General features: G+C 36.3%; 4 protein-coding genes across 6 annotated transcripts in view; 2 read left to right on the top strand and 2 right to left on the bottom strand.

Moving 5' to 3' along the window:
• pdlim7 (PDZ and LIM domain 7) overlaps nt 1-5629 on the bottom strand; it is a 46482-nt gene extending 40853 nt beyond the window's left edge. Inside the window, exons 1-2 of one of the 2 annotated variants that reach the window (XM_058797401.1) lie at nt 5473-5629; nt 2550-2648 (exon numbers count right to left, since the gene is read on the bottom strand). In XM_058797401.1, coding sequence (XP_058653384.1) covers nt 2550-2648; nt 5473-5493 — 120 coding nt within the window. In that variant the 5' untranslated portion in view covers nt 5494-5629. Of the gene's footprint in view, nt 1-2549; nt 2649-3933; nt 4073-5472 lie in introns of those variants that run through there. The other variant, XM_058797402.1, reaches the window with a different exon arrangement.
• Nucleotides 5630-7624: 1995 nt separating this feature from the next.
• Nucleotides 7625-16082, top strand: cltb (clathrin, light chain B). Of its 2 annotated transcripts, XM_058798354.1 has the most exons (7): nt 7625-7709; nt 7818-8058; nt 9465-9514; nt 9644-9761; nt 10460-10571; nt 11476-11529; nt 14114-16082. In XM_058798354.1, the coding sequence occupies exons 2-7, from the start codon at nt 7878-7880 to the stop codon at nt 14283-14285; spliced, it is 687 nt and encodes a 228-aa protein (XP_058654337.1). In that variant the 5' UTR covers nt 7625-7709; nt 7818-7877; the 3' UTR covers nt 14286-16082. The 2 variants fall into 2 exon arrangements, with proteins under 2 accessions (XP_058654337.1, XP_058654338.1); XM_058798355.1 differs by lacking the exon at nt 11476-11529 and having other exon boundaries at nt 7650-8058.
• Nucleotides 16083-16257: 175 nt separating this feature from the next.
• Nucleotides 16258-18937, bottom strand: higd2a (HIG1 hypoxia inducible domain family, member 2A). Its single transcript, XM_058798356.1, has 2 exons — nt 18704-18937; nt 16258-17149 (listed from the first exon to the last, which is right to left on the bottom strand). The coding sequence occupies exons 1-2, from the start codon at nt 18885-18887 to the stop codon at nt 16983-16985; spliced, it is 351 nt and encodes a 116-aa protein (XP_058654339.1). The 5' UTR covers nt 18888-18937; the 3' UTR covers nt 16258-16982.
• Nucleotides 18938-19322: 385 nt separating this feature from the next.
• Nucleotides 19323-24219, top strand: faf2 (Fas associated factor family member 2). Its single transcript, XM_058797741.1, has 11 exons — nt 19323-19467; nt 20338-20406; nt 20501-20635; nt 20908-20984; nt 21092-21230; nt 21375-21460; nt 21551-21642; nt 21773-21950; nt 22151-22322; nt 23099-23242; nt 23495-24219. Exons 1-11 carry the CDS (start codon nt 19405-19407, stop codon nt 23675-23677), a joined length of 1338 nt encoding a protein of 445 aa, XP_058653724.1. The 5' UTR covers nt 19323-19404; the 3' UTR covers nt 23678-24219.
• Nucleotides 24220-25454: the final 1235 nt, after the last annotated feature.

The raw sequence follows: 25454 nt of genomic DNA, 5'->3' as shown, positions 1-25454 counted from the left end.
ATAAATAAACCACTGTTCCATTTCATCACTCTCCTGTTTGAATGGCTGGCCTTATGCGCCTAAGCCCATAAAACCTCACTCTTTAACCTCTTTGTTCTCCCATTGTGGAGAGGGGTGGGGGAACAGACCACCCGTCTTCAAATCACTCTACTTTAGAACCTGTGGACAGAGCATATCTCCATTACCTCATGACCTGCTTAGACCTATTGTGATTTAACACTGCATAACTCAACAGTTCGGAACTGGAAGAAGAGGGCGTAGACTTCTGTCAAGATGAATGAACCGCCACCCTTCATATCAGACTAACAAATCACGTTTAACAGCATAGTGTAATCTCAAATGACAGAGCAAACACACCTAATGATTCACCCTCTGTCATGCTAATGACTCGCGGATGTCAACCTGAACACAGGAAGCCGTCTGGCTGTAAAATTCCTTTGAAAATTCATTTTCACGTCTTTCAAGAGGAATGAAGTGTTTATTTTACTGTGATGTGTCAAAGTCACGTGCAGGTCACGTGATTAGTATTAAAGTAGTAAACGGGGATAACCTGCCAGTTTGGTGCTTTACAATTGAGATAGGCCTTACATAGAGAGCCACTGAACAATGAAGTGAATAACTGATCCATCTGAATGGACTTCTCTCTACTTTTATCAGTTTTCATTTTTCTGAAGCAACACTGAAGTGGCTCCTGCAGTTTTACTCAGAAATCAGCAGATAGGCTTCATTTTTAAAATGATAGGCATCATTTTTGCCATGTTAGCTCTAGCGTGAGGACATGCCGGTATGTGTTCAATCCTGTAATGAAATCATTCTTCATAAACACAAGATCCTGCACCGTGCTTTATGAGAAACTAAATCAGGTTAAGGATGACACGCACAGACACGCTCCTGCTATTGCATAACATCTGGCAGCAGCAGGCGGCTTTATGACCGGCTCTCACACTGACGGATGAAGTCACCATTTTGACTGAAGCAGACATTTAAGGGAGTGTTAGTGCAAGTCATCAGCGCCGACAGACGTCTGAGAGCTAAACAGATGTACACAGCTGCAGGTTATACTACCATGTCAGACAAAGTGAGGGAAATGGAGAAAATGTTGTAAAGTCTGGCAGAGCTAAAAACATAGAAATATATTGAAAAATTTATGAAACATCCATTAAAGCTTTCAGGAAATTTTTAAACTTTAATGCTACTTCTGGTGACTTCTTCAGCCAAGTGGGAATAGTTATTGATCTCAAAATGGCAAAAAAAAAAGAAGAAAAAAAAAAAAAAGGCAGTATCAATCATTATTTAAAAACACAAGCAGTTGAAGAAAAAGACAGATTACTTAATACTTAATCTAAAAAAAACTGAACAAGTTGGGCCAAAAAAAACTTCTGTTCATACATGAAGACACAACACTTGGTAAAGGTGAAGTATGTCATTTCTACCACAATAGCATAACTGAGTGAAACTGAAATCATTATTTTCATTTTGAAATAATTTTCTCAAACTCGTGCTGAGGCGTGTTGCTTGTACAATGCCATAACTCACTGCTTAACCACTGCAGTTTGATGATTTGGAGAAGTTAACTAAAAATAAAAAATAAAAACATGCTTCTAACTACAGGTCAAGACCTTACAAGTTTGCAATAATGTTTGCAAATGCTCATTGGAACTACAGTTTCGGGAAATCCCAAATATTGGTAACAATGGAACATCATGTGACCACAGCTGGCTAATGATGCTTTTGGGAAACACGCCACTGATCAGAAGTCACAATGTTTACGATTTCATATGTGTACTCAAACTACAAATAGCTTACTTATGGTTGTCTGTGCATATTAATCTGAGATATAAGAAAGTATAATCGGCAACATTTTATCAAAACCAAGGCCTCATTATTTGTCCCTATGATATTCATATACATGCGAGATGACCTTTCAGGTCCACAAACGCACTAGCTACCAGAGCTTGTGTGTATACTACAAACAACACTGCTCATATAAGGAATGGAAATTCTGCGTCTGGACCTGATCTGTTCAATATGCTCCATTGGAGGTGCTATTAAGCCAGGATTCAATGACCTTAAAGAGAGAACAACGCATGCTGGAAACTAAACAAAGCATAACATATCCTTGTGAGGAGACATCTGAATGGAGTTCTGAAGCAGCCCTTTTCTTACAGGGTTGATATCAAGCAGTGACATGTTTCTGAAGGAATGCGAGTGTTGAAATAGACCTCACGAAGCACTGAGCACACTTTTCTCATTAACTCTATTGCATTTCCTTATGAGGTTGTGTTTGATGCCTTTCTGTGTGCAGAGGCGGGACTGTAAACCGACAAAGAATTGGTGCAAAACTTCATTATGAGGATGAAAACACCTTGAGTGAGTGATGGGTTCACGCTATCTAAATGAAATCTGCGAAACGCCTTGTTCATTTGTCAAACTGAAAAGTTAAAGGGAATAAATGAGATGAATACATAATTTATAAGCAGCTAGCAGCTTAAGCTGTAAACAAAACATGTCTATTACCCATTGCTACATCCAAGATGGAGGTCACTTACCCTGGACACGGTCAGGGGCATGTTGAAGTCCTTGCCTCCCTGAAGCCGAAAACCCCAGGGAGCAGGTCCGTTGAGCGTTACACTATATATATTCATGGCCTGAAGAGAAAACAAACACAAAAGAAAGATTATAGTCACAGTAATAATATTATAAGTGATTCAGAGCTCCTAACAAGGCTGAAACCAAACATTCCAGACCCACACACATGAACCGTGTCTGGTATGCTGTTGACGTCTGACTGTCCGTGACTTAAACCCAAACATTTTGGATTGGAAGGTAGATTGAACAATTAGATAGTACAATATTAAACATATAGTTATCCAAATTTACCCTCAAGCATGCAGTACACTCATATAAAGATAGAGATATATATATATATATATATATATATATATATACATATACACTTCTAAAAATAAAGATTTTTTTTGGCATCTGTGGTTCCACAAAGATATTTCAACATCCATGGAATATTTCACTTCACAAAACAATATACAGTATATCGTATACTGTGTTATCACAAAGGTCTCTATGTAAAGTTGGATGAATAAGCATATCGAACACGCTCACATAAATCAATGTGGACTATATAGCAAACCTCAACTGCTTGATTGGTTATATCACCACAAAATGTAAACTATATTATCGCCCAGTTCTAATCTGCTAAATGCGACTAGGCATAAAGATATTAAGACACTTGTGAAGCAGGTTTAAAAGAAAATTGTTCTGTGAAAAGCGCTATACAAATAAAGTTGACTTGACAATTCAATGAAAGTTAACAGTACTGAAACCATTAGAAAACACTTTTATTCCTGAGTGACCAATTGTTCACTGTTAAACAGTTACTGGAGACATTTGAGAACCGGCTTATTTAAATTAATTATCAGGTAGGTGACAGAAATAAGCACCTATATATTTCCGTGGTGAACTGCAAATTACTGGTCAGTGATACACAATGAAAGTGCACATTATCTACACTCCAGTAAATCCGCGAGTGAAAATGCAACACATTATGACAACCCAGAACATTTTAAAAGCTCAACACAGATTTATAGCACTCAGTGGCTGTTCAAATAAAGCATTTGCATGTGACGACAGAAGATTAATTTAATAACTAATGAATTAATGAGTCATTTTATATTTCTGAAACACTAAAATAATCCACCGCTGCAGCTCCAGCACATCATTGCATCACTATGTTGATTATGTTGGTTGGTACAAGAGCAAATAGTAACATAACATAAAACTGAAAGCCAAGGACAAGCTGAGACCCCCAAATCATGACATTTCCCACCTCCCTGTGACTCATAGTCCCCAAACTCCAGAGGCTATCCTATCCCACAAGGAGTTTACCTGTTACAGTGTGGCGTGCCGCACACATACCTTATGCCAAGGGCCAAACGTGTCACCCAAACCTCCAGAAAACCAAGTGGAAATCTGGCACTGCGAGACAGCCTGACTTTCTCACTGCTGGCAAAGCTCAACTCCCTCCCCTCCTTCTTTGTGACACGGGTTCGCTCCACGTCTCTCTTACTCCACAGGCTATATAAGGAATGTAAAACTACACCAAACTATTTCAGCCCAACACCCACGAGTCACGGAGAGGGGGAAGAGAGACCGAGAAAGAGAGGGAGGGAGTGAAGAAGAGAAAACATCTACTACCTCAGATTATCTGGCTCTAGATGGAACATTTAAACCCATAAACTACTAGAAAAGACATCAGAAGGCAGGTTGGATGGGTGGGAAGCCAAATGAACATTCCTCTCAATGCGGATAACATATGTTTCATGGTTGCACCCACGGTTGGGTATGTGACAGCAATTTGAGAGAGCAGCAGCACTGTTTTTTTTACCCTGTGGTAAAACTGCAATTGAGAAGACATTACAAATTCTGAATGGTCTTTTCGCACTGTGCGAATAACATATGTTTTAGACGACAAAACCGTACCACCCAAAAGCAGGCTGTCATATTGAATACAATTTGAGAGCACAAAAATACTGCTGTTGTCGTACCCTGTGGTAAAACTGTAATTGAGAGGGCACTGTCCTTTCTCAAAGGTCTCTTTTCTGGTGTATTTCAATTTTCCACTAACAACCTCCAATTTCATACAGTCCTTTGTGATAAAAATTACTTTTAAAATAACTTGCATTCAAAAGTCTGACATTTCATCCCTTAGGGTGAATTAGAATGTTATGCTTAAGAACTGATAAAACTGAAAAAGCACATAATTATGCATAAAACAGTCAAGTGTTCAAGCAGTCTGAACTCATTTCTGTCTATGGGGTTATGTGAGTGCAAGAATTAATCATGTACTTTGCAAACTGCATGCAAGGCAGTATTGATCTATGAACTATACATAAACTATAATAATTTGTGTAATTTAACTTTTTTCTTCAATATGAGGAAATAAGACAAATGTCAAGGCCTTTGATCAGTGAAACTAACTGACAACTACACAATATGAAAAAAACTTGGATTTAACTCCGTAATAATGACTTACAACTAAAGGCTTTTTAAAAATCCAATTTCCTACAGAAACAATAATTAGCTCATTAAAAGGGAACCCATATTAGATACCACATTAAAATGTAAACGTATGTATTACTAATTGCCTGTTAAGGGAAAACAAAAAAAAACAACAACAAAAAAACAAAGTAGCCAATGCATTCAAGTGAAATTACCGTTTTAAACATGCCGCGTTATCACGAACACATTATAGCAATTTCAATTACATCATGAATCAAATACACACAGCTCAAACTGATGCAGAAGTTTGCCATCATAACCGGTTATAATCTTCTGCAGTACTTCTCATATGAGATGAGAGTCTATGTAACCTAGAAACGTGATACACTCTTTTTTTAAAGCCGGTTGTTGCCGGTAAGTTATATCCAAAAAGAAGTTGGGAAGCAGCGCATTTACCTCTTTCTGATCGGCAGACATCGCAGCCTCCTGTGTTCTGATCTGATGGGCTGTTATAAAGAGATCAAGTAAACTTCACAACTTTGTGGACTTGGGCGTCAGGTCGCGCGCAGAAGCCGCAGGTTTTCCCTGTTGGATTTTCTTTTAGTAGGACTCTGATGATACGTCATGCGTCACGTGGAGGCCTGACGCACGGGCTCGGTGGGCGCGCCCCCGTGGCCAGACTCACATATGTTCTGTGATGTTTGAGTTTGTATTCACTTATACATTTATTGAGAGTCTATAACCCCCTCCAGCAAGCAGTAGGCCCCTACTCATGTTTTATTGAATACAGTCACAGTTGTGTTTGTTTTGTATTGTTTTACAATCATTTAGCCTATATCGTATTTTTAGTGAAATAGTTATTTCCATTTATTTATTTCTACCATTAATAATTTGTTAGTTAATTAAATTTGTTAGTGTATTTGCATATGTACACATTTGCTTGTTTATATTTCAATAGGATTTTATTATATTATTAACCTATATTTAAAGATTCTTTCTTGATCCTTTAGAATTGGATAGTAATTACGAAAACAATCCAATACATATTTGTTCATCATTTTGGCTTGGCTTTGACCAGATTTTAATGCACAAACATGATTAATAAGGAGGAAAAAACTCAATTGCATAATGGCATTTATATTTTTTCCAATCCACATGAAGAACCTCACTCCTCAATTCAATTAAATGCAATTACATAACCAAACTAATTATATATGTGAAAAAACAGAACAAACTGAGACAGACTAAATCCAGAAGAACTGTGGCAACATCTCCAAGATGCGTCAAGAAACCTACCTGCAAAGCTACCTGAAAAGTGCACCTAGGGCAAAAGCTGCTTTAAAAGGATGGTCCCACACCAAATGTTACATTTACATTGGCAAAATGATTAGAACACTAGTATTTTCACCAGCTAAAAATGGTTTTAAGTCAGTTATTTCTATTTTTTGCTGTAGTGTGTCAGTAGGAAATATCAGTTTGCATTTCCAAACATTCATTTGAGTGAAATTTTTGTTTGCACAAGGAATCTGATAACAGCCAGTGCTCCACACAGAGATCTGATCTGATCTTGTCATCCAGTCTGCCTGGAATGACATGAAGAAACAGAGCAAACTGAGACAGCTTTCTGCTTCAAGAAACCTACAAGAAAATGTTGATTTCATTTAGTTAAAAGTTAATTAATAAAAAAAATATTTTTGACAGCATCCACATTTTACAGCATTTTTACACAAGTGCCTAAAACCTTTAACAGTACTGTAGCTTTGCAGGTAGGTTTCTTGAAGCAGCTTGGAGATGTTGCCACAGTTCTTCTGGATTTAGTCTGTCTCAGTTTGCTCTGTTTCTTCATGTCATTCCAGGCAGACTGGATGACAAGATCAGATCAGATCTCTGTGTGGAGCACTGGCTGTTATCAGATTCCTTGTGCAAACAAAAATTTCACTCAAATGAATGTTTGGAAATGCAAACTGATATTTCCTACTGACACACTACAGCAAAAAATAGAAATAACTGACTTAAAACCATTTTTAGCTGGTGAAAATACTAGTGTTCTAATCATTTTGCCACCATACAGTTTATATATATCCCAAAATAATTTTAAATAGTGTAATATATATATATATATATATATATATATATATATATATATATTACACTATTTAAAATTATTTTGGGAAAAGGTCAGTGCTATTGCACTTTACTGTATTTTCAGGTACTTTACAAGAGATCACTGAGGTGTAGGAATATCTCAGGATCATGAAACTTTAGCTAGTATCAGAGAACTGCTCTGACATAAATACATCCATATTCCATGCTCCTTAAGAATTTCTCAGTAAGTCAAAGCATACATAACTATAACAGTCATACAATCGTGCAACTCAGACAGCTCAGCATTGCAATTTGGCAGTGTTTTCCAAATATGCTTAAATATTATGTTTATAACCAGTAGCTTTCATAAACACTTTTAAAGATGAAAAAAGAAAAGAAATCATCACATCACAGTATGAACTATGGCTTTATATCAAAACACCTCGATGCAGGGTTGAAGTGTGAATTACGTACAATCTCCAGTAGATGGAGACAAAACACCACAAATCTACTGTGCGTTCAACATTATTGTCACTGAAATTTTCCCAGCCCTCCCAACTAGAGCTGCGTGTCATTCAACGCATAGCCAACCTGCTGCCATAAAAAAAGTACAAATTATCTCATATACTTTTACAAGGCACAATTCTGTCTCTGTTTGACCTTTAACAACTAATGTAAGTTTATTTTTCCTTTAAACACTCCTAACTTGCTTGAAGAACAAAACAGCTGGAGGGTTTTAGTGAAGCTTTACGGAAACCGGTGTTACTTTGTTAAACATGGCTGACGACTTTGGCTTTTCGGCCTCCGACAACGGAGTTCATGCAGAAGAAGATCCGGCCGCGGCGTTTCTGGCCCAGCAGGAGAACGAGATCGCCGTGATCGAGAACGACAGCGCCGGGTTCGGTGTTCTGGAGGACGGTGGACCTCCGCCCGCGAACACCTACACGTCCTTCGGAGGTGAATGTGTCACAACGGCCTGTTGGCTTGAACTTCATTACTATTATTATAATTATACGATTTTTATTATATTGTTATACGATTTTTCAAGTTTATTAGGGTAAACGTTTAGTAATATCTTACTACAATATCCTTCTTACATGTAAGTATCAGGAGTACAATGTAAATACCGGGGTATACGAATATGGTACTAAATGAGTGCCACATCACTTACCAAAAAAAAAGTGCCATGGATTTTGACAATTTCTTACAAAAAGTATGTGGCAGTATTAAACTTACTGTACCGTGATATTTACAAGTACTTTTAAGAATCCCGAGATACATGTCCAAAACATATTATATTATATGTGACCCTGGACCACAAAACCAGTCATAAGTAGTACGGGTAATAATTGTAGCAAATGCCACCAATACATTGTATGGGTCAGAATGATCTATTTTTTTTTTTTTATGCCAAAAATCATTAGGATATCAAGTAAAGATCATCCATAAAGATATTTTGTAAAGTCTCTACCATAAATATATCTAAACTTAATTTTTGATTAGTAATATGCATTGCTATGAACTTAATTTGGACAACTTTAAAGGCGATTTTATCAATATTTATCAATATTTAGATTTTTTTTTTTGCACCCTCAGAATTAAAAAAAAATGACCCTTATGATTGGTTTTGTGGTCCAGGGTCACATATTATATTATATTAAATGGAAGAAGTACATTAGTACTGCTACAGTACTTTTTATTAAAGAAAAGTGCACATTAATTCAATGACTTACAACAAAAACAATTATAAGTTTACAAAATAATAACAACTGTATTTGTTGTTTGATAATACTAATCGTTATTACTTTCTAATTATAATAATAACAATATAGCAAGGATCCTCTAATATGAATTGTGTGGCCGACACTCATCATCATCATAAAAATGATCCATAAGCTGACAGTCGTGGAGAGAGATTAATCATGATTGACAACAACCTTGAAGACTCTAATTTGGATAGTTTATTGTTGTTAAGTGAAATTCAATGTAATACCACCAAATCAAGTTTTTCAGTAGTCTAACATCACATCTTCAGCTTTAATGCTGGAGTTAAAGTCACACCTGCCACACTGTCAAGTTAAGACAAGCAAGCAAACTGGAAAAGCGCACTAGTAAAGGCTAATTGTGTATAACAAAAAGTAGAGACAATTAAGGTTGCTGAACTAAACCGCTTTGAAAAGTGAACACATCAGCCCACCTGGTGACTAGACCCAGAAATTGTGAGAGAGGTTTTTACGTACTCATAGTCCGACAAGGTGCGCTGCATTCCAGTGATGCTTGTAATGTCTCTGTAGTCAACGTAGCGTAGAAACTGTTGCCTAACGAGTGCTTAAACTCATGTTGTTTCTGCTATTTGAGTACAGGTGATTTTGGAGACGCACCAGATACTGCTGTAAACGGAGATATGTTTCAAGTGAGTGTGGTTAGGAAAACAACAAATCTTGTCATATTAAATGTTCTTGTTTGTTTTTATGTACTACAACACAATTGGCAATTGTGCCAGGAATGGACGTTGTTAACGTTACCTCATTTGTAACATTAGGAAACCAACGGCACAGCTGACAGCTACTCAGCCATTGCCCAAGTTGACATGCAGAGACAAGAACCTGAAAGCCTGCGCAAATGGAGGGAGGAACAAAAGGCTCGGCTGGAGGAATTAGGTATGCAATTATTTCTTGTATAATTATAAATAACCTTAAAGAGGAAATTGTGCTTTTTGTGTTTGTGTGTTACAAACTGGATGGCCTGCCAAGTTCAATTAAGACAATTATTTGGCGTGTCATAATTTTAGATGGGAGAAATGTCTCAGGTGATAGCCTTGGTTCTTAAAAACTTTATTTCATTTAAAAATCACCCTTTTTTCAATTTAAAACCAGTCAGTTAATAGTGCATTTGACAAATATGTTTAAAATTATCCAGGTTATTCCACAAAATGCTGGTCCTTTATTATGAGGGCCGACATGTTTAGATCACTTGGCCAGTTGAATTCTAATCACTTCACAAACCATTCTTGTTTTGTGAAACAAATGAATCATGGGCGATGAATGTAGTGCTTCTACAGTGGCAGCAGTAATCGAAAACAATCACTTGAGGTTATGCTGCAGCCACGTAAGACATCAGTACATACCATTTTGTTAGCAAAACATAAAAAGTTACAAATGAGAAAAAGAACACTTCAATGGAAAAACAGTTTAAACGGCTTTATTCAAATAGCTGGTTTATAATAGAAATATGGATTTTAAAGACATAAATGAAAAAAGCCAAAGATAATGTGGTGTCAAATATGAGGATAAATTTAGCTTATTGTTTATTACTTAAAAAATGTTGTGTATGAACTCTTATGTTTTCTGATGTGCAGATGCAGCCTCTAAAGCAGCTGAGGCTGTGTGGAGGGAAAAGGCCCGGAAGGAACTAGAGGACTGGCATGTACACCAGAATGAACAGATGGAGAAGAATAAAGCCAACAACAGGTATTTTCACTCTAACATCCAGGCTTTATTGAGCTGTATGTATTTGTTAGTGAAAATTAGGATGCAGACAGTTGTGAACCATAAGTCCATATGAGAAAAGACATGTGATGGAAAACGCCTAATAAAATGGCTTCCCACAGGCTTCCTATTGTCATTAGTATATTTTTAGCTGATTTTAAGATATTTGTTTTCTGAAATTGTTTTTGCAGTTATAGTATGTTTTGGATTTAGAGGTCTTACCTTTGTCATACTCATAAGTAAATGTAATTAATCCATTATGAGTCTTACTGCTGAGATACTAATGCCAACCACCTCATACACGTCTCAACAGACACTTGCATGATATCTGATTCTCTCTGTTTTTAATGTAGTTTTTCATGTGCACAAAGAAAACTGTTCCCAATGCTGTCTGTATGCTTTTAATTCTTGATAGAAATCACATGGACTTTGACTTGTGTCATATTGCAAATAGTTATAATTTTTTATTGGGTGTACCATCCCTTTTATTCCAGTTGTAGTGTGTGTTGTGTGTGTGTGAATTTATAGTAGAGAGATACAAAGGCACGTGTCAAGTTAAATCATCAATGGAGGAATGTTCCTGGTTCAATGCAGGTTAAGCTCTTAAAAAATGTAGACTTTAGACAAAATCGTACTGGAAATGAGGAGATGATCAAACAGATTTTCTATGGTAATCAACAGCATATGGTGTTGTATCTTCAGTCTTCTTGGTGTCATGAAAAAGTATTTGATGTACTTTAACACTTCTTTTCATGTCCAGTTTGTGTGAGACTGACTTTCATTTTATGTGTCCCTCTCTTTCACTCTCCGGCTCCCAATTTTTCTCTTCCTTTCATTTATCTTCTTTTCTTTTCCTCTTCTACTGTCCTGCCTGTTTGTGCATTAGGATCGCTGATAAGGCGTTCTACAAACAGCCCAACTCTGATGCCATAGGCTTTGTGTATGTTTAATGCAAATCAGTGAAATTTCACATAATTGCACTCAGTTTCTTGCTTGCATCACATAAACAACCATTCAAAAGTTTGAGGTCGGTAAGATTTTTTACAATGAAAAAGTCTCCCTTGCTCACCATGGCTGCATTTATTTGATTAAAAATACATTAAAAACACTAATATTGTGAAATATTAATCAAATTGAAAAGAACGGTTTTCTATGTGAATATATTTTAAAATGTAATTTATTCCTGTGATGGCAAAGCTGAATTTTCTACAGCCATTACTCCAGTCTCACATGATCCTTCAGAAATCATTCTAATATGGTACTTTATAAACAGTTGCTGCTTAATATATTTTAGGGATGTTTTTATTTGGGCCCGATACTGAGCTCCTGTACTCGTACTAGTACTCGTTAAAATCCCCCGATACCTCAAAGCATGTGACAAGTGCCATATTCAGACAAAGAAACAGGACAACATGCAGCAGAATGGAGTTATTAGAGATTAAGGATGTCTACGAAGCAGATGTATGCAATGAATAATGTTAAACATTCAGTATTAATGCCTTTATAGCTGATGTGCGCGAACTGAAAAGCAAAGCGCTGAGTGGATTGAGCGGGCTCCGGTGCAGATGCGCGAGCTTGTCGAGTGAATATACTTTTCTCACAGACATCACTGGTCTGGAACGTTTGTAGTTCGGTCGGATATGTCAGAAACAAGTAAGCAAAACAATGCACAAGTTACTTAACGGTAGGGAGGGAGGGAGGGAGGGAGAGAGAGAGATAGAGCATGCGCGCACTTCTGTGATCTTTATTGATGTTCGCTCACATAGCATGCATCACTTGGATTAAAACTGAATCGTAAATATAAGACAATTTATAGGGGCATTCACTATAAAATAAATAATTTATTTTCAACCTTAAGAATACACGACTTTCTGGCGAAAGTGAAACTAGTAGCCTGTGTGAAATGCGCGAGGCTGTATTGTCCCTCTCATTCTGCACCAGTACAAATACGTGCGCGCGTTGTGCATGTTTTGCTTGCTTCATGAGTGTTTCTGCATTAGAAAGAAAAGCAAAGAAAAACACGACTTCTATTTCTGAAAATATCACAGTTAGGAGATGTATAACGAGTGGTTCCCTGCATTATTACAGCAAAACGCGTGATTTTAGCAGCTCTAATGCAATTGAATTAAAGATGATGCACCATAGAGCAAAAAAAAAATGAACAGTGAAAGTAACAAAAACTTGTAAAATACATTTTAATGTGCATAATTAAGTGTGAAAATAACCCAGGGATATACAGTCAAACCAAAAATTATTCAGAGACCAAATATAATTCTTATTTTTTACTAGTGGGTGCAGGACACTATAGTTCATTTATGTAAGTGAGGATAGCAAAATAAAGTAAACTGTGACATATTATATCCAAAAATTCTTCATACAGTGGACTACCAGTAAAATTGATACAAATTTGGAACCAAAAATTATTCAGACCGAGTCTGGGAAAAAAAACTGAAGTTCAGGTTTGCATGCTCCTGGTTGACAGCATGCCCAGGAGACTACAGGCTGTCATTAAGGATAAGGGTGGCCTGACAAAGTATTGATAGTTGTGTAAATATTGTCATACTAACAGCTGTCTGAATAATTTTGGTTGATTGTAATCCATCACATACCTTTCTATCAAAGTTATCTGATATTATCGAGCTGAATTTGTTCTGACACAGTTTAACTGAGTTCTTGTCATATTTTACTACCATAAACTATAGCGAATAAACTGTGATAACGTGAGAAATGTTGAAGGTGTCTGAATAAATTTTGGTTTGACTGTATCTATGTGATAAATTAAGTTAACCAACTAACATTATACATATTCTTTTGGTTTCTGTACCCAATATTTAAAAAATGTACAAATGCAATGAAAATATCGGTATTGGTACGCGGTATCGACAAGTACCAAAAATAAAAGTATCGGTATCGGGCGAGTACTGGAAAAAGTGGTATCGGTGCATCCCTAATATATATTTTTAGACATGTTTCTGTTATGATTCTTTGACGAGTAGAAAGTTCAAAAGAACAGCATTTATTTAAAACAGAAATCTGTTGTAGCATTATAAATGTCTTTACTGTGACTTTTGAGCAATTTATTGCATCCTTGCTGAATAAAAGTATCAATATTTAAAAAATAAATAAATAAATCTTACTGACCCCAAAGTTTTGAACAGTGTAATTAGTGTAATAACATAAATGCTTTATTTCTCATTTAATGTAGAGGTAGACCAATGATCTGTTTCACCAACGTGTTTAACGATATTCATGCTTAATTTCTTATTAACAGGTCTATAACTTCCACCTTTCATTCTTTCTTAACACTTAGACATGCCCACCCAAAAAGATGAAATATTAACATCAAATGTCTGTGATTGTCAATCAGTGTGTTTAGACCTGGTTAAGACAGAAAATAATCGCTATTGGATGTAGAAATAATGTTGGTCGATCTCTAATTTCTTTTGAATTCTGAGATGATGACAAGTTACCTAAGCATCTGTGAAATGCTGGTTCTCATGATTCTCTCCTATCCGTCCATGTAGAGTGTCAGAGGAGGCCTTCCTCAAGGAGTGCGATGATGACAGTCCTGGAACAGAATGGGAGAAAGTGGCCCGTCTATGCGACTTTAACCCCAAAACCAGCCGTCAGACTAAAGACGTCTCTCGGATGCGCTCAGTTCTTATTTCTCTAAAACAGACGCCTCTGGTTCGCTAACGTAACTCCCTCTTGTTTTTTCTAGGCTTTCTTCCTGATCCCTCTTGCACTTTATTTTAGTGAGGCTGAACACTTTTAACAGATTTAAGCGTTTATGTTTTTAAAAAGGGTCATTGAATGTGTACGCTTTACTGTATTTAAACTTCCTATTTATGCATCCTGGTGTTTTGCAAAGACTTTGGCTGTTCCATATGTTAAAGAACATACTGTAAGTGTGCCTCGATCCATTCAAAACAAGTCAAGTTTTCCCTTAATCTCAAGCTACATGAAAGGCGGCAGATGTTGCCAAAAGTATTTTGGTTAGTTATTTTTGTGATTGTCACAATATTTGCAGAGCCCATTGGACAGCATTAATTCACTGGTACCAATAAGTGTCTTTATTGCCTTGTTACACAGGAAATGGAAGTGTTTGGTTACATTCTACACATGAACAGTTTAGTTACCATCTCTCACCCTATATAGTATTTTTTTACCATTTATTTGTCTTCCTAAGTTGAATGTTATGTGTTGTAATCAGTATCTGGGTTTGGCATTATCTGCGTTTGTGTATTTCTGTTCACTTCCAAGAGGGACGTTACATTTCTGAGCTTGCTAAGGTTCTTGTTTTATTATAATTTACACATTACCACTTTTCAATATTCAGACTTTTCCACTATCGGGCCGAACGGTTCTAAGAACGCTCAGGTACGGTTCCAGTTGTTTTTCCACGTGAGCCTGGTACGGCAAACCGTGCCGAACCGTGCTGGTAGAGTGCGTGTGCGTGACCTCGCCACTCAGGATCCGTCACTTGTCTGTTGCCTGGCTGCTAGTTTCTAGCTTGCTAAGCGCACTATTTTGAGCAATGTAAACACAAATTAGTAATACAATCTAAAGACATTTCTGATCATCCTCCATAATGCGGTGGTTATTTACACCTCATATCATATGTAAACACTTGTGTTACCATGGCAACGACTGACGCTTTTGAATTGCATTCCAAAGAGATCCGTTATCAGCCCCGCAGTGGAAAACGAAACCGTATCCGTGCTGACTGGCCCGGAACGGAACGGTTAAGCAAAGAGAACCGTTTGGCCCGATAGTGGAAAAGCGGCTAGTAGTAGTTATTAGTTAAGGGTGCAGTTTTTAATTCAGTGTGCATGTTGCCCATAAAAGCTTCTATTATATTTAAAATAGAAGAAATCTTGTACAGATGAAGGATTAATACTCAGATTTAACCTGCTGATATACCACTGCACAGAAATCTTTCTTGGCACATTAAGCACATGCCTGTGCTGCTTACATAGCAGTTAATGTTTTGTTTTGTTTTGTTTTATGTTACTATATACAAAAGGGACTAAGAATATGTTTGAACCATGTGCTTTTCTAGTGTACAGTTTGTAATTGTGGCCTCAGTCTACGGCAATGAATCATGTGCCTAAACCTTTTCTCACTGTGAGACTTGCTTGTCTATCTGTAGGCCTTCATCATTCAAAGCTGCCAAAACCGCTAGAAATAAAACGTAGCACGGTAAGTTAATGCAGGTAGTTGTATTTTTACATAAACCTGCTGGAATTAAAACAATACTGCTTTTTATAGACCAGATTTTGAATTTGTAATACTACTTGTTAATTAATGGCACATGTATACATGTTACAGATAGTTTGATTAAGTTAGGAGGCCTTCTTTCTATTGAAAATGTAATTTTAGTTGGCTTTTAAGATAACTTTCGTTGCATATTACAACAAATGATGGTTAATAACCAAAGAAATCGTCTGTAAGTTTTTGACTGCTTCAATTAAACTTTTGGTTCTAATTCAACGATCGAGTGAAAATTCATTTGTAATTTAGCATTGGTTGGATTTCTCAGTCCCCCTTTTATAGATCTCTTAGCCCTTACCCTGATTCCAAAATGTGTGTGCATCAGTGCAGACCATGCAATAACTATTCTGTATTCAGTAACACGTTAAATAAAATAAATTCATTTAAAAACATATGCATTCAGACAATCTTTATTGTGACTTTTCAAAATGAGACTAACATTTATTACACTTGGATATTTAAGTTAATATTTTCTTTGCATACAATACACAGCACCTTTTGTAGTCCATCTAAATACATACAGAAAATTGATGTAAAAAGAAAAGCAATGCAAAGTTTCAAGCAATGGTCATCAACATGGAAAAACAGGTATTATGCCTGTCAACCAAACAATTTTGTGACTCTTTAAATTAAATGAAAATAACCATTTACTCACCCTCAAGTTGTGCCAAACTTGTATGAGTTTCTTTCCTCTGTTACACACTGCTTGTGTGTAACCAAGCAGTTGAAGGTAGCCACTGACCTAATTTTTTCCATACTATAGAAGTCAATGGCAATCGTCAACTGTTTGGTTACCAGCATTCTTCAAAATATCATCGCTTGTGCTTAACAGAAGAAAGAAACTCATACAGGTTTGGCACAACTTGAGAGAGAGTAAATTATGACAGATTTTTTTCCTTTAAATGTGTGGCATATTGATAAAGTTTGCAAATAGTGCCATCTGGCAACAGTTGATCTATAATATACGAGTTCTTACACTGGGCCTTTATATATAAAGAACATAAAAATGCTAACAATTGGCATTTGATATTCAGTTCTTTCCAGATTCACATCACATTACAGCCATCGACCATATAAGGCGCTTGTCAGTGTGGTCAAACAGGGTCTGCTGTCTTCTCTTCACTGCTTGGGCTTCAGTGCTGTGGCGGCTACACCCACTATAATAGCAACAACGGTGAAGCCTTGAGCGAAGATACGGGCTCTCATCAGCAGCTGCGACTGTCGAGTTTTGCCCTGTCTGAAGGCGCCGAGGCCGTAGATCAATGCTCCTGCTGTTCCCAAACAACCTGAGAAGGAAGACCACCAAAAAAATACAGCTATTCTACTGATCTTAAACTACATATAACAAGAATTATGCATATTATATATATATATATATATATATATATATATATATATATATATATACATACATACACACACACAATATATACACATTCATTATTAAGTGGTTTACTAAAATGGAATCTTTCTGTGAAATATGTTAAAATATTAAAATGTAGTTTTATTTCTTTTGGCGCAACCGTCTTTATTTTCTGTTTTCATTGGTTGAGTAAAGCCCAGCTGGACAGCTGTGCAGGTCACATTCAAACCTCACAGCTGGAGAGAAGGGTGTGTTCAGTGGAAAATATACTGTGCCATGGGATTCTCTGTGATGTTTACAAATGTACTCAGCCAGTGACCAATGGAAGCAAAGAAAAGAATGTGATTTAATGTCACTTACTACCCACCCCAAACACTACCATCAAAAGGTTTTTATCCTCAAAATATATATATATTTTTAATAATGCAGTAAACTGACCAAAAGTGACATTAAAAAATATATTTCTATTTCATGTAAATGCTGTTCTTTTAAACCTTCTATTCATCAAAAAATTATCGTTAATATTAAGCAGCAGAACTCTTTTCTACACTGATAATAAATGTTAATTAAGCACCAAATCAGCATATCATATAATGTTTTTTTTGTTTGTTTTTTTTTGTTTTTTTTAAATATCATGTGACATTAGGATTGCTGAAAATTCAGCTTTGCCATCACAGGAATAAATTATATTCTGAAACATATTAAAATAGAACTTATATATATATATATATATATATATAAAATAGTATTATAATATTTAAAATACTTTTCTTTGTACTATATTTTGATCAAATAAATGTAGCCTCTGTGAGAATAAACATTTTTTTTTAAATCTTACCAGCCCCAAGCAAGCGTATGAACAGTAGTATATGTTTGACACAATTTTGTTACAACAGTAATTGTTAATACTAGAAAACTTTAACTTGCTATCTATCAAGAAGGTATCAAAATTTAGGAACATTTATTATTATTGTTTTTTTGTAGTTGTAACAAACTTGTCAAAAGTCACAAATAACAGAGAGAAAGCGCTCTACTGCGTTTGGTTTGAATCACCGTTCCTCTGAAAAACACTGTCGCTGTTTTTGTTTATTGTTCCATCTTTCTTTCAGCCTCTGACACCAAACAAAGAATGCGCACGGCAGCACTTCCATAACACAGAGGAGGGAATTCAGTGTATCAATTGCTATGTGTTACTTTGACAGGGGTTAAGGAAAGTCAAACTCTGCACATTTAACTAATGTCAGTGCAAAGATATCAGCTGCATGCCATATATATGTTTCAAAATGATCACCTTGATCTAAAATGCACGACATAAGAGGTTTCCATGCAATGACATTGCACGAATAACGTTATATTAAGTCTATTCACAACTCTCTGCATTCTATCTTCAACGGCGTTTAACTGTTGGCAACAAAAATCATATGAAGCTGTATTTTGGTGAATCATATAATTATGTTTTGCAACTTGCGTAACTCACCTATAGGGACGAATGGATTCTCTTTGGTCTTTCTGATGAATTTGTCTTTAAAATTCTCCTCCCTCGCTCTGGGCAGCGGGCTGAATCCCTCGATTACCGGAGGCTGAGACAAATCAAACACGACAGGTGGACGATCTGCTTTGGTCGGTTGATCTTGGCCAACCGGGGTCGTTGCAGTTGCCATGCTTAGAACTTCAGATAACAGGAAGTGGCATAAACAGAAACAACAGGGTATTTCCGCCAGCTGTACATCACATGACATAACTGGTCTTTATATGTTGTAATTTTAGACTTTTTCTTATAATATATATATATATATATATATATATATATATATATATATATATATATATATATATATATATATTATTTTTTCTTCTTCTTTTTTTTCTAATAACACAATAGATCATGTGTTTTACCCGCAATATGATTGTATAACATATATAATTATATTTAATCAACTGTGGTTACTAGCTTCACTTAGTGTTCAATTTAAATGACAAGAACACTATTTATTGTTTATTTATATTATAAATTAATATTTTTCTTTGTAAAACAAATGAAGGTAAAATGTGCGCCACACAACTCCTGCGCAGCAGGCGGCGCAAAAAAGAAACAAGCGTTGGTTCAACGTTTAACGTATTGGTAATGTCAGCACGCTTTAAACGTCATCGCGTTTTGTTAGGGCTCGGCGAGGTAAGATGGCGGCGCCAGAAGAACAGGAATTATCTCAGGCTCAAACTGAAAAACTCCTTCAGTTTCAGGTACCAATTAGATTGTCTGGTTAACACATACTGACTGGATCTTTTATAGACTCAATTATCAGAAAAATAGTGTTCGTGGTGTCCAGCTCAGCTGCTTTAAGTATAAATGACCACTGACCAGTCAGCGAGCTAACTGCCGTAAAGATCGTTAGTTTTTACTCAACCGAGACCAGCTTCAGTTTATCTAATAAATGCAGATTTAATCTGAATAATATCCTTTTCGTTTATGTCCATATAAAGACTTTATCCTGTATACAGGTGTCTTTGTTTTAGTTGAAATAACAGCTGTCAGTTAGGTAGCGAGACATTGGTTGTGTCCCAAAACCTAGAGAGCTGCTTATCTAGACTGCAGATTTGGTCAAAGTGATGTCCAAAGTGTTCTCTAGTTATGCAGCATTCTAGGTTTTTTGACGGCCAGAGTGGGAACAACTAGAATGGTACGTAAAATGCCTATCTAGATAGACAGTGTACTAGGTTTTAAGACACAGTGCTAATCTGCCTCCAGTCTGGCAATACTTCAACTTTTAACTTGGCACATTTAGGGGATTTTTAAAAAAAAAACATTTTTAAACTGGTTGCAGCAATCATCGGAGAAGTTTAATTGCTCATCATCTAACGTTACTCCTGAGTCATGGAGTAATATAAAAGAAAAATATGCTCTTGAATGATGACTGATCTCAAAAACACTCAATTAATCTAGAATTTTATAAACACACTGCCACCCAAATGTTTCATTCATTAGCAAAACTTGACTCATTTTATAAACACATCTGCCATGCAGCAGGATATTTTTTTGTTTAACTTATGACAATAGATTTCAGCACTTTTCTTTTGTTTGCAAATAACATGAGATCTGGCCTTATTATTCAGGACCTGACAGGCTTGGAGTCAATGGACCAATGTCGGCGCACATTAGAACAACACAATTGGAACATTGAGGTGAGAGCTGGTAAACCAAATGAATTGATCCTTTCATTCTTTTTTATTAGGAACCTTATTATAATTATTGGAATTAATTGGAATTGTTTTACAGGCTGCCGTACAAGACAGACTAAATGAGCAAGAAGGAGTTCCGAGTGTCTTCAACCCACCGCCCGCCAGACCGTTACAGGTCAACACAACAGACCACAGAGTGTATAGCTATATTGTCTCAAGGCCACAGCCTAGAGTAAGAGGTTTTTATGTTATGTGTTCTGTTTTTTCCTTCATTCCCAGTGCTCATTTCTTTGTACTTGGTATTTTCAATAAACATTTATATCTAGTTGTGGTAAATATGAAAATGCCATGGAAAGGTTCTGGTTTCAACCTGGTTTGACACAGACAATTTAGGGTAATGCCCTAGTAAATAAAGCAGCGCTGTGACAGACATTGCAACGTGGTACTCTATAAATATTAAATAAACTGCTTGTATAAATTTTTGGGTTTTTTTCTCTTTTACAGGGCTTATTAGGTTGGAGTTACTACTTGATAATGCTTCCCTTCAGGTTTACGTATTATACATTTCTGGACATATTCAGGTATTAAAGCAGTTAATCTAATATAGGCTCGTAATATTTCACACTACAGTAGTAGCTAGCCTAGTACTTCTATTGAGGTTTTTTTCTTCTTCTCTCAAATTCTTCAGATTCGCCCTGAGATTCATTCGACCGGATCCAAGGGGTCGTGTCACAGATCCTGTTGGAGATGTCATGTCCTTTATTCATAGTTTTGAGGAGAAATATGGTCGATCACATCCTGTATTCTACCAGGGAACATATAGTCAGGTATGTTAATACAGAAAAGATTAAGTACATTTAACTTTTCATGTATTTGACCTATTCACCAGGCAGACACCTGAAGACTGAAACATCTCGTGTTAAGTAGATCAAAAATTGTTCTAATTGTGTATCTTTTTTTTTTTTTTCTAGGCTCTGAATGATGCCAAACGAGAACTTCGCTACTTGTTAGTTTATCTTCATGGAGATGATCACCAGGACACAGATGAGTTCTGCAGGTAGGTTTTCAGTTGGGATGTTCTCCTCTATACACATTCACATCTGGTGAGCTTCTGATCTCATAACCAGAGCTGTTGTCTGTTTCTCAGAACCACATTATGTTCAGAAGAGGTACTGACCTTCATTAACACAAGGATGTTGTTTTGGGCATGCTCCACCAGCAAGCCAGAGGGTTACAGAGGTAACTAGATTGACATCAACTTCACTTCCTAGTTTCGGATTAGTCCCTTTCTAAATGTTGTTGTGGTGTCATCGTTATCTCACAAGATGTGGTTTGAGCTGATTATCTTGTCTTTATGTTGTGTGTTCAGTCTCTCAGGCCCTGCGTGAGAACACCTATCCCTTCCTGGCTATGATCATGCTGAAGGACCGCAAAATGACAGTTGTTGGGAGACTGGAGGGTCTGATCCAGCCTGAGGATCTTATCAACCAGTTGACCTTCATCATGGAGGCAAACCAGACATATCTCATGTCAGAACGGCTAGAGAGGTGAGATTACGCAGTTTGCTTTCTAAAGAATTGAAACTCACCCGATGTGTGAAGGGCATTTAATTATAAAAAGAAACTATATTTTATACAATTTTATTTATATAATTTATTGTAATTGATTGATAGTATTAATCATAAGATGTTTTGGTTCTGCTATTTTTTTTTATTTTTTTTTTATCTATCTATCTATCTAACTCCAGGGAGGAGAGGAATCAGACGCAGGTACTGAGGCAGCAGCAAGATGAAGCTTACCTGGCATCCCTACGCGCAGACCAGGAAAAAGACAGAAAGAAAAGAGAAGAACAAGAGCAGAAACGTCAAGAAGAGGAGAAGGAGCGCCAGAGCATCCTTGCCGAAGAGAGGAGACGAAGAGTAAGTGATTTGATATTATGTAAAGAAAAATAAATCTAGAAATTAACAATTACCATTGCTGTCAGTCATTTAAAGAACGTTGAATTACACAATATAAGTAACTAAATGGATAGTTCACCCAAAAATGAAAATTCTTTCATTATTTACTCGCCCTCTCATGTCGTTCCAAACCTGCAAGACCTTCGTTCATCTTCGGAACACAAATTAAGATATTTTTGATATGAATAATCCACATGACATCAGTGGTTCAGCGATAACTTTACGAAGCTATGAGAATACTTTTTGCACAACATGGATTATGTGGATTATTTTAACGATCTCCTTGCTACGTTTCTGAGCCTTGATCGTGTAAGGACCCTTGCTGTCTATGGAGGGTCAGAGAGCTCTTGGAATGCATCAAAAACATCTTAATTTGTGGTTCGAAAATGAACGAAGGTCTTGCAGGTTTGGAACGATATGAGGGCGAGTAAATAATGACAGAATTTTCATTTTTGGGTGAACTATCCCTATAAATCTTTTAAGTAACCGATCATAGTAAAATACAATTAAATTTAAATTAAATCAACACAAATTTGACGGCACTAAAAAAATTGTCTATGACAAACGTATTTTGTAATTTGATACTCTTGAGAACAGTTGCATGTACTGTCTCTAACTTAAAACCTTCGGTCTCTTTCTTTGCCCATCACAAGTAATTGTTCATGATGCCCATCAGTTGACAAATTTCTGACGTCTGTAGCTATGACTAATCACACTCAATGACTGTGTAATTAAAGACACTGGAAGAAGAGAAGGAGCGCAAGTCTGAGTGTCTTCCTCCTGAGCCGCCCCTGGATGACCCAGACAGTGTCAAAATAGTGTTCAAATTGCCCAACGATACTCGCGTGGAGCGGAGATTCCTCTTCAGCCAGTCATTGACGGTAAACACCCTTCATCTGCTTTATTTTTATTTTTTTTCTAGTTTATGGAGTACCATAACAGTATGATATCAGTGTCTGTGGTTAAAGATAAGAAAACAGGCTCACCAGACACTCTTTGTTTTCAGGGTTTTGACGCCAATGTTTGGGGAAAAAAACAAGGCGTAGTCTTTTATTGTATTACATGATACCTAATGCTAAAAAAACTTTTTGAACTGAAAACCAGTGTCTAAAACATCTTTCACCCCATTTTAGGTAATACACGACTTCCTGTTTTCATTGAAAGAGACCCCTGAGAAATTCCAAATAGTAACGAATTTCCCACGCCGGGTCCTGCCTTGCCTGCCGACGGAAGAGCAGCCCAATCCCCCCACGCTGATGGAGGCTGGTCTGAGCCGGTCAGAAGTCCTCTTTGTGCAGGATCTCACAGACGATTGACATTTAGCTAACCCCCTGCGCACCACTCGAGTCCCGCCTCCCCTCCAGTTTGTTCTTCTGTTTGATGGCCTGGACGAGGGGTCACCGAGATAAACCTTTTACCGAATTTAAAAAGAAAAAAAAAATAACCCATCCTTCCCTGCAGTGAAGTTTTGTTCCGTAAAATGAGTGCAAGGTGAATGGCCCTGTAAATATTATGACCTAGATATTTAAGGACAAGCCTGGAAGCCACAACAGTTACCTTTTTTTCTTTTCTTTTTTTAATGCAAATCAAAGTCGACCATATAATGTATCTCATCTAACGACCAAAAGAGGGTTGTCGGCAAAGGATCCGATGGGCTGCTTGCGGTTCAAGTGAATTCAAACAAGAAAACTAAAGGCCACAGCTTTTCCATGTGGCTTCGTCTATATAGAGTATAGTGCAAGTCTGCCCATAGTGGCTGTGGTAATTCATAGATGCCTATGTTGCCTGTCGTCCATCTGATGGGTCTGGTCATGTAAAGATGTAATTTTCCAATTCTAAATTAAACATTTTAAAATGTTGTTGTGGTTTGACTAACTATGTTTTGGTTCAAGCTTGTTCAACATTTGCATTGCAGCCTGCTGCACAAACCTGAAGCCATGACAATTTTAATATTTTTGTAGGTATGTGGAAATAAAATACGGTGCTAAATAATGACTTAAAACATTAATTGTAAAATTGTATTTGAAAAAAGTAATTGGAGAGGCAGTAACCCAGATTAAGTCTGTTTGAACTATTAGGATGAATCTCATAAAGCTGGTCAGAAGATATGGTTATTTCATTAAGTCAAAATACATCCTCATTTTAATGGAGAAAAAAATGTGTAGTATTTATATACCATGGTAGTATGTTATACTGCCTTTATTCTTATTGTAATTAATAAATCATGTCCACACTGGTTGATTTATATTACTGTATCATAGAAATGAACACAGAATATGAATTGATAATATCTCAATGCAAAAAAAGAAATAAAAATTAAATAAAAAAAAAACGAACTTCCTAAATAGGGATGCATCGATATTCTAGCCAATATGATAACATCTTTATTATAACCAATAAGTAGGTGATATTTTAATATCTCAATGCAAAAAAAAAAAAAGAGATCTAAAAAAAATCCTAAATAGGGATGCATCAATATTCTAGCCAATATGGTAACATCTTTCTTATGACCAATAAATGGTTGATATTTTAAATCTATACTTTTAAATATAATTTAAATGTTTTTTGTACGATAGAGGTGAATCTAGGCCACATTGTAATGTATGATAATATTGTATGAATGTTCATTATGAAATCTGCTATAGAAAACGTACACAAACCCAACCAATGAATTTGAATGATTATTTTGGTAATGTTCCAGAGAGTTGTGTGTAATCTGAAAGAGAGTTCACTGTACATTTCAAAGCAACTTCAATTATATATATATTTAATATATATATATATTTTTCTTTCTTTTTTTCCCCCTCTCAAATATAACATTTTTGCAGTAATTCATGGCTGTCCTAGATCATACTAGGAACAGACATCAGAAAACAAATGAATGTCCAATTTCTTCCTAAAACAAATTTAACAAGAGGCAGATATTGACCTATAACTGATATGGTGGCAATATATTGTGCATCCCTAGGTCTAAATTTTTACAGAGTAATTTTTTTAAACAAAACACATTATAGAACTTAGAGTAGTGCAATATTTGATTTTTTGACAGGAATGAAAACGAGGCTGTGAATGACAGAATGCGTTGCATGTCCT

The sequence above is a fragment of the Onychostoma macrolepis genome, chromosome 14 (assembly GCF_012432095.1).
Source record: "Onychostoma macrolepis isolate SWU-2019 chromosome 14, ASM1243209v1, whole genome shotgun sequence".
NCBI classification, from domain to species: Eukaryota; Metazoa; Chordata; class Actinopteri; order Cypriniformes; family Cyprinidae; genus Onychostoma; species Onychostoma macrolepis.
This window is presented reverse-complemented; position numbering and strand designations above follow the sequence as displayed.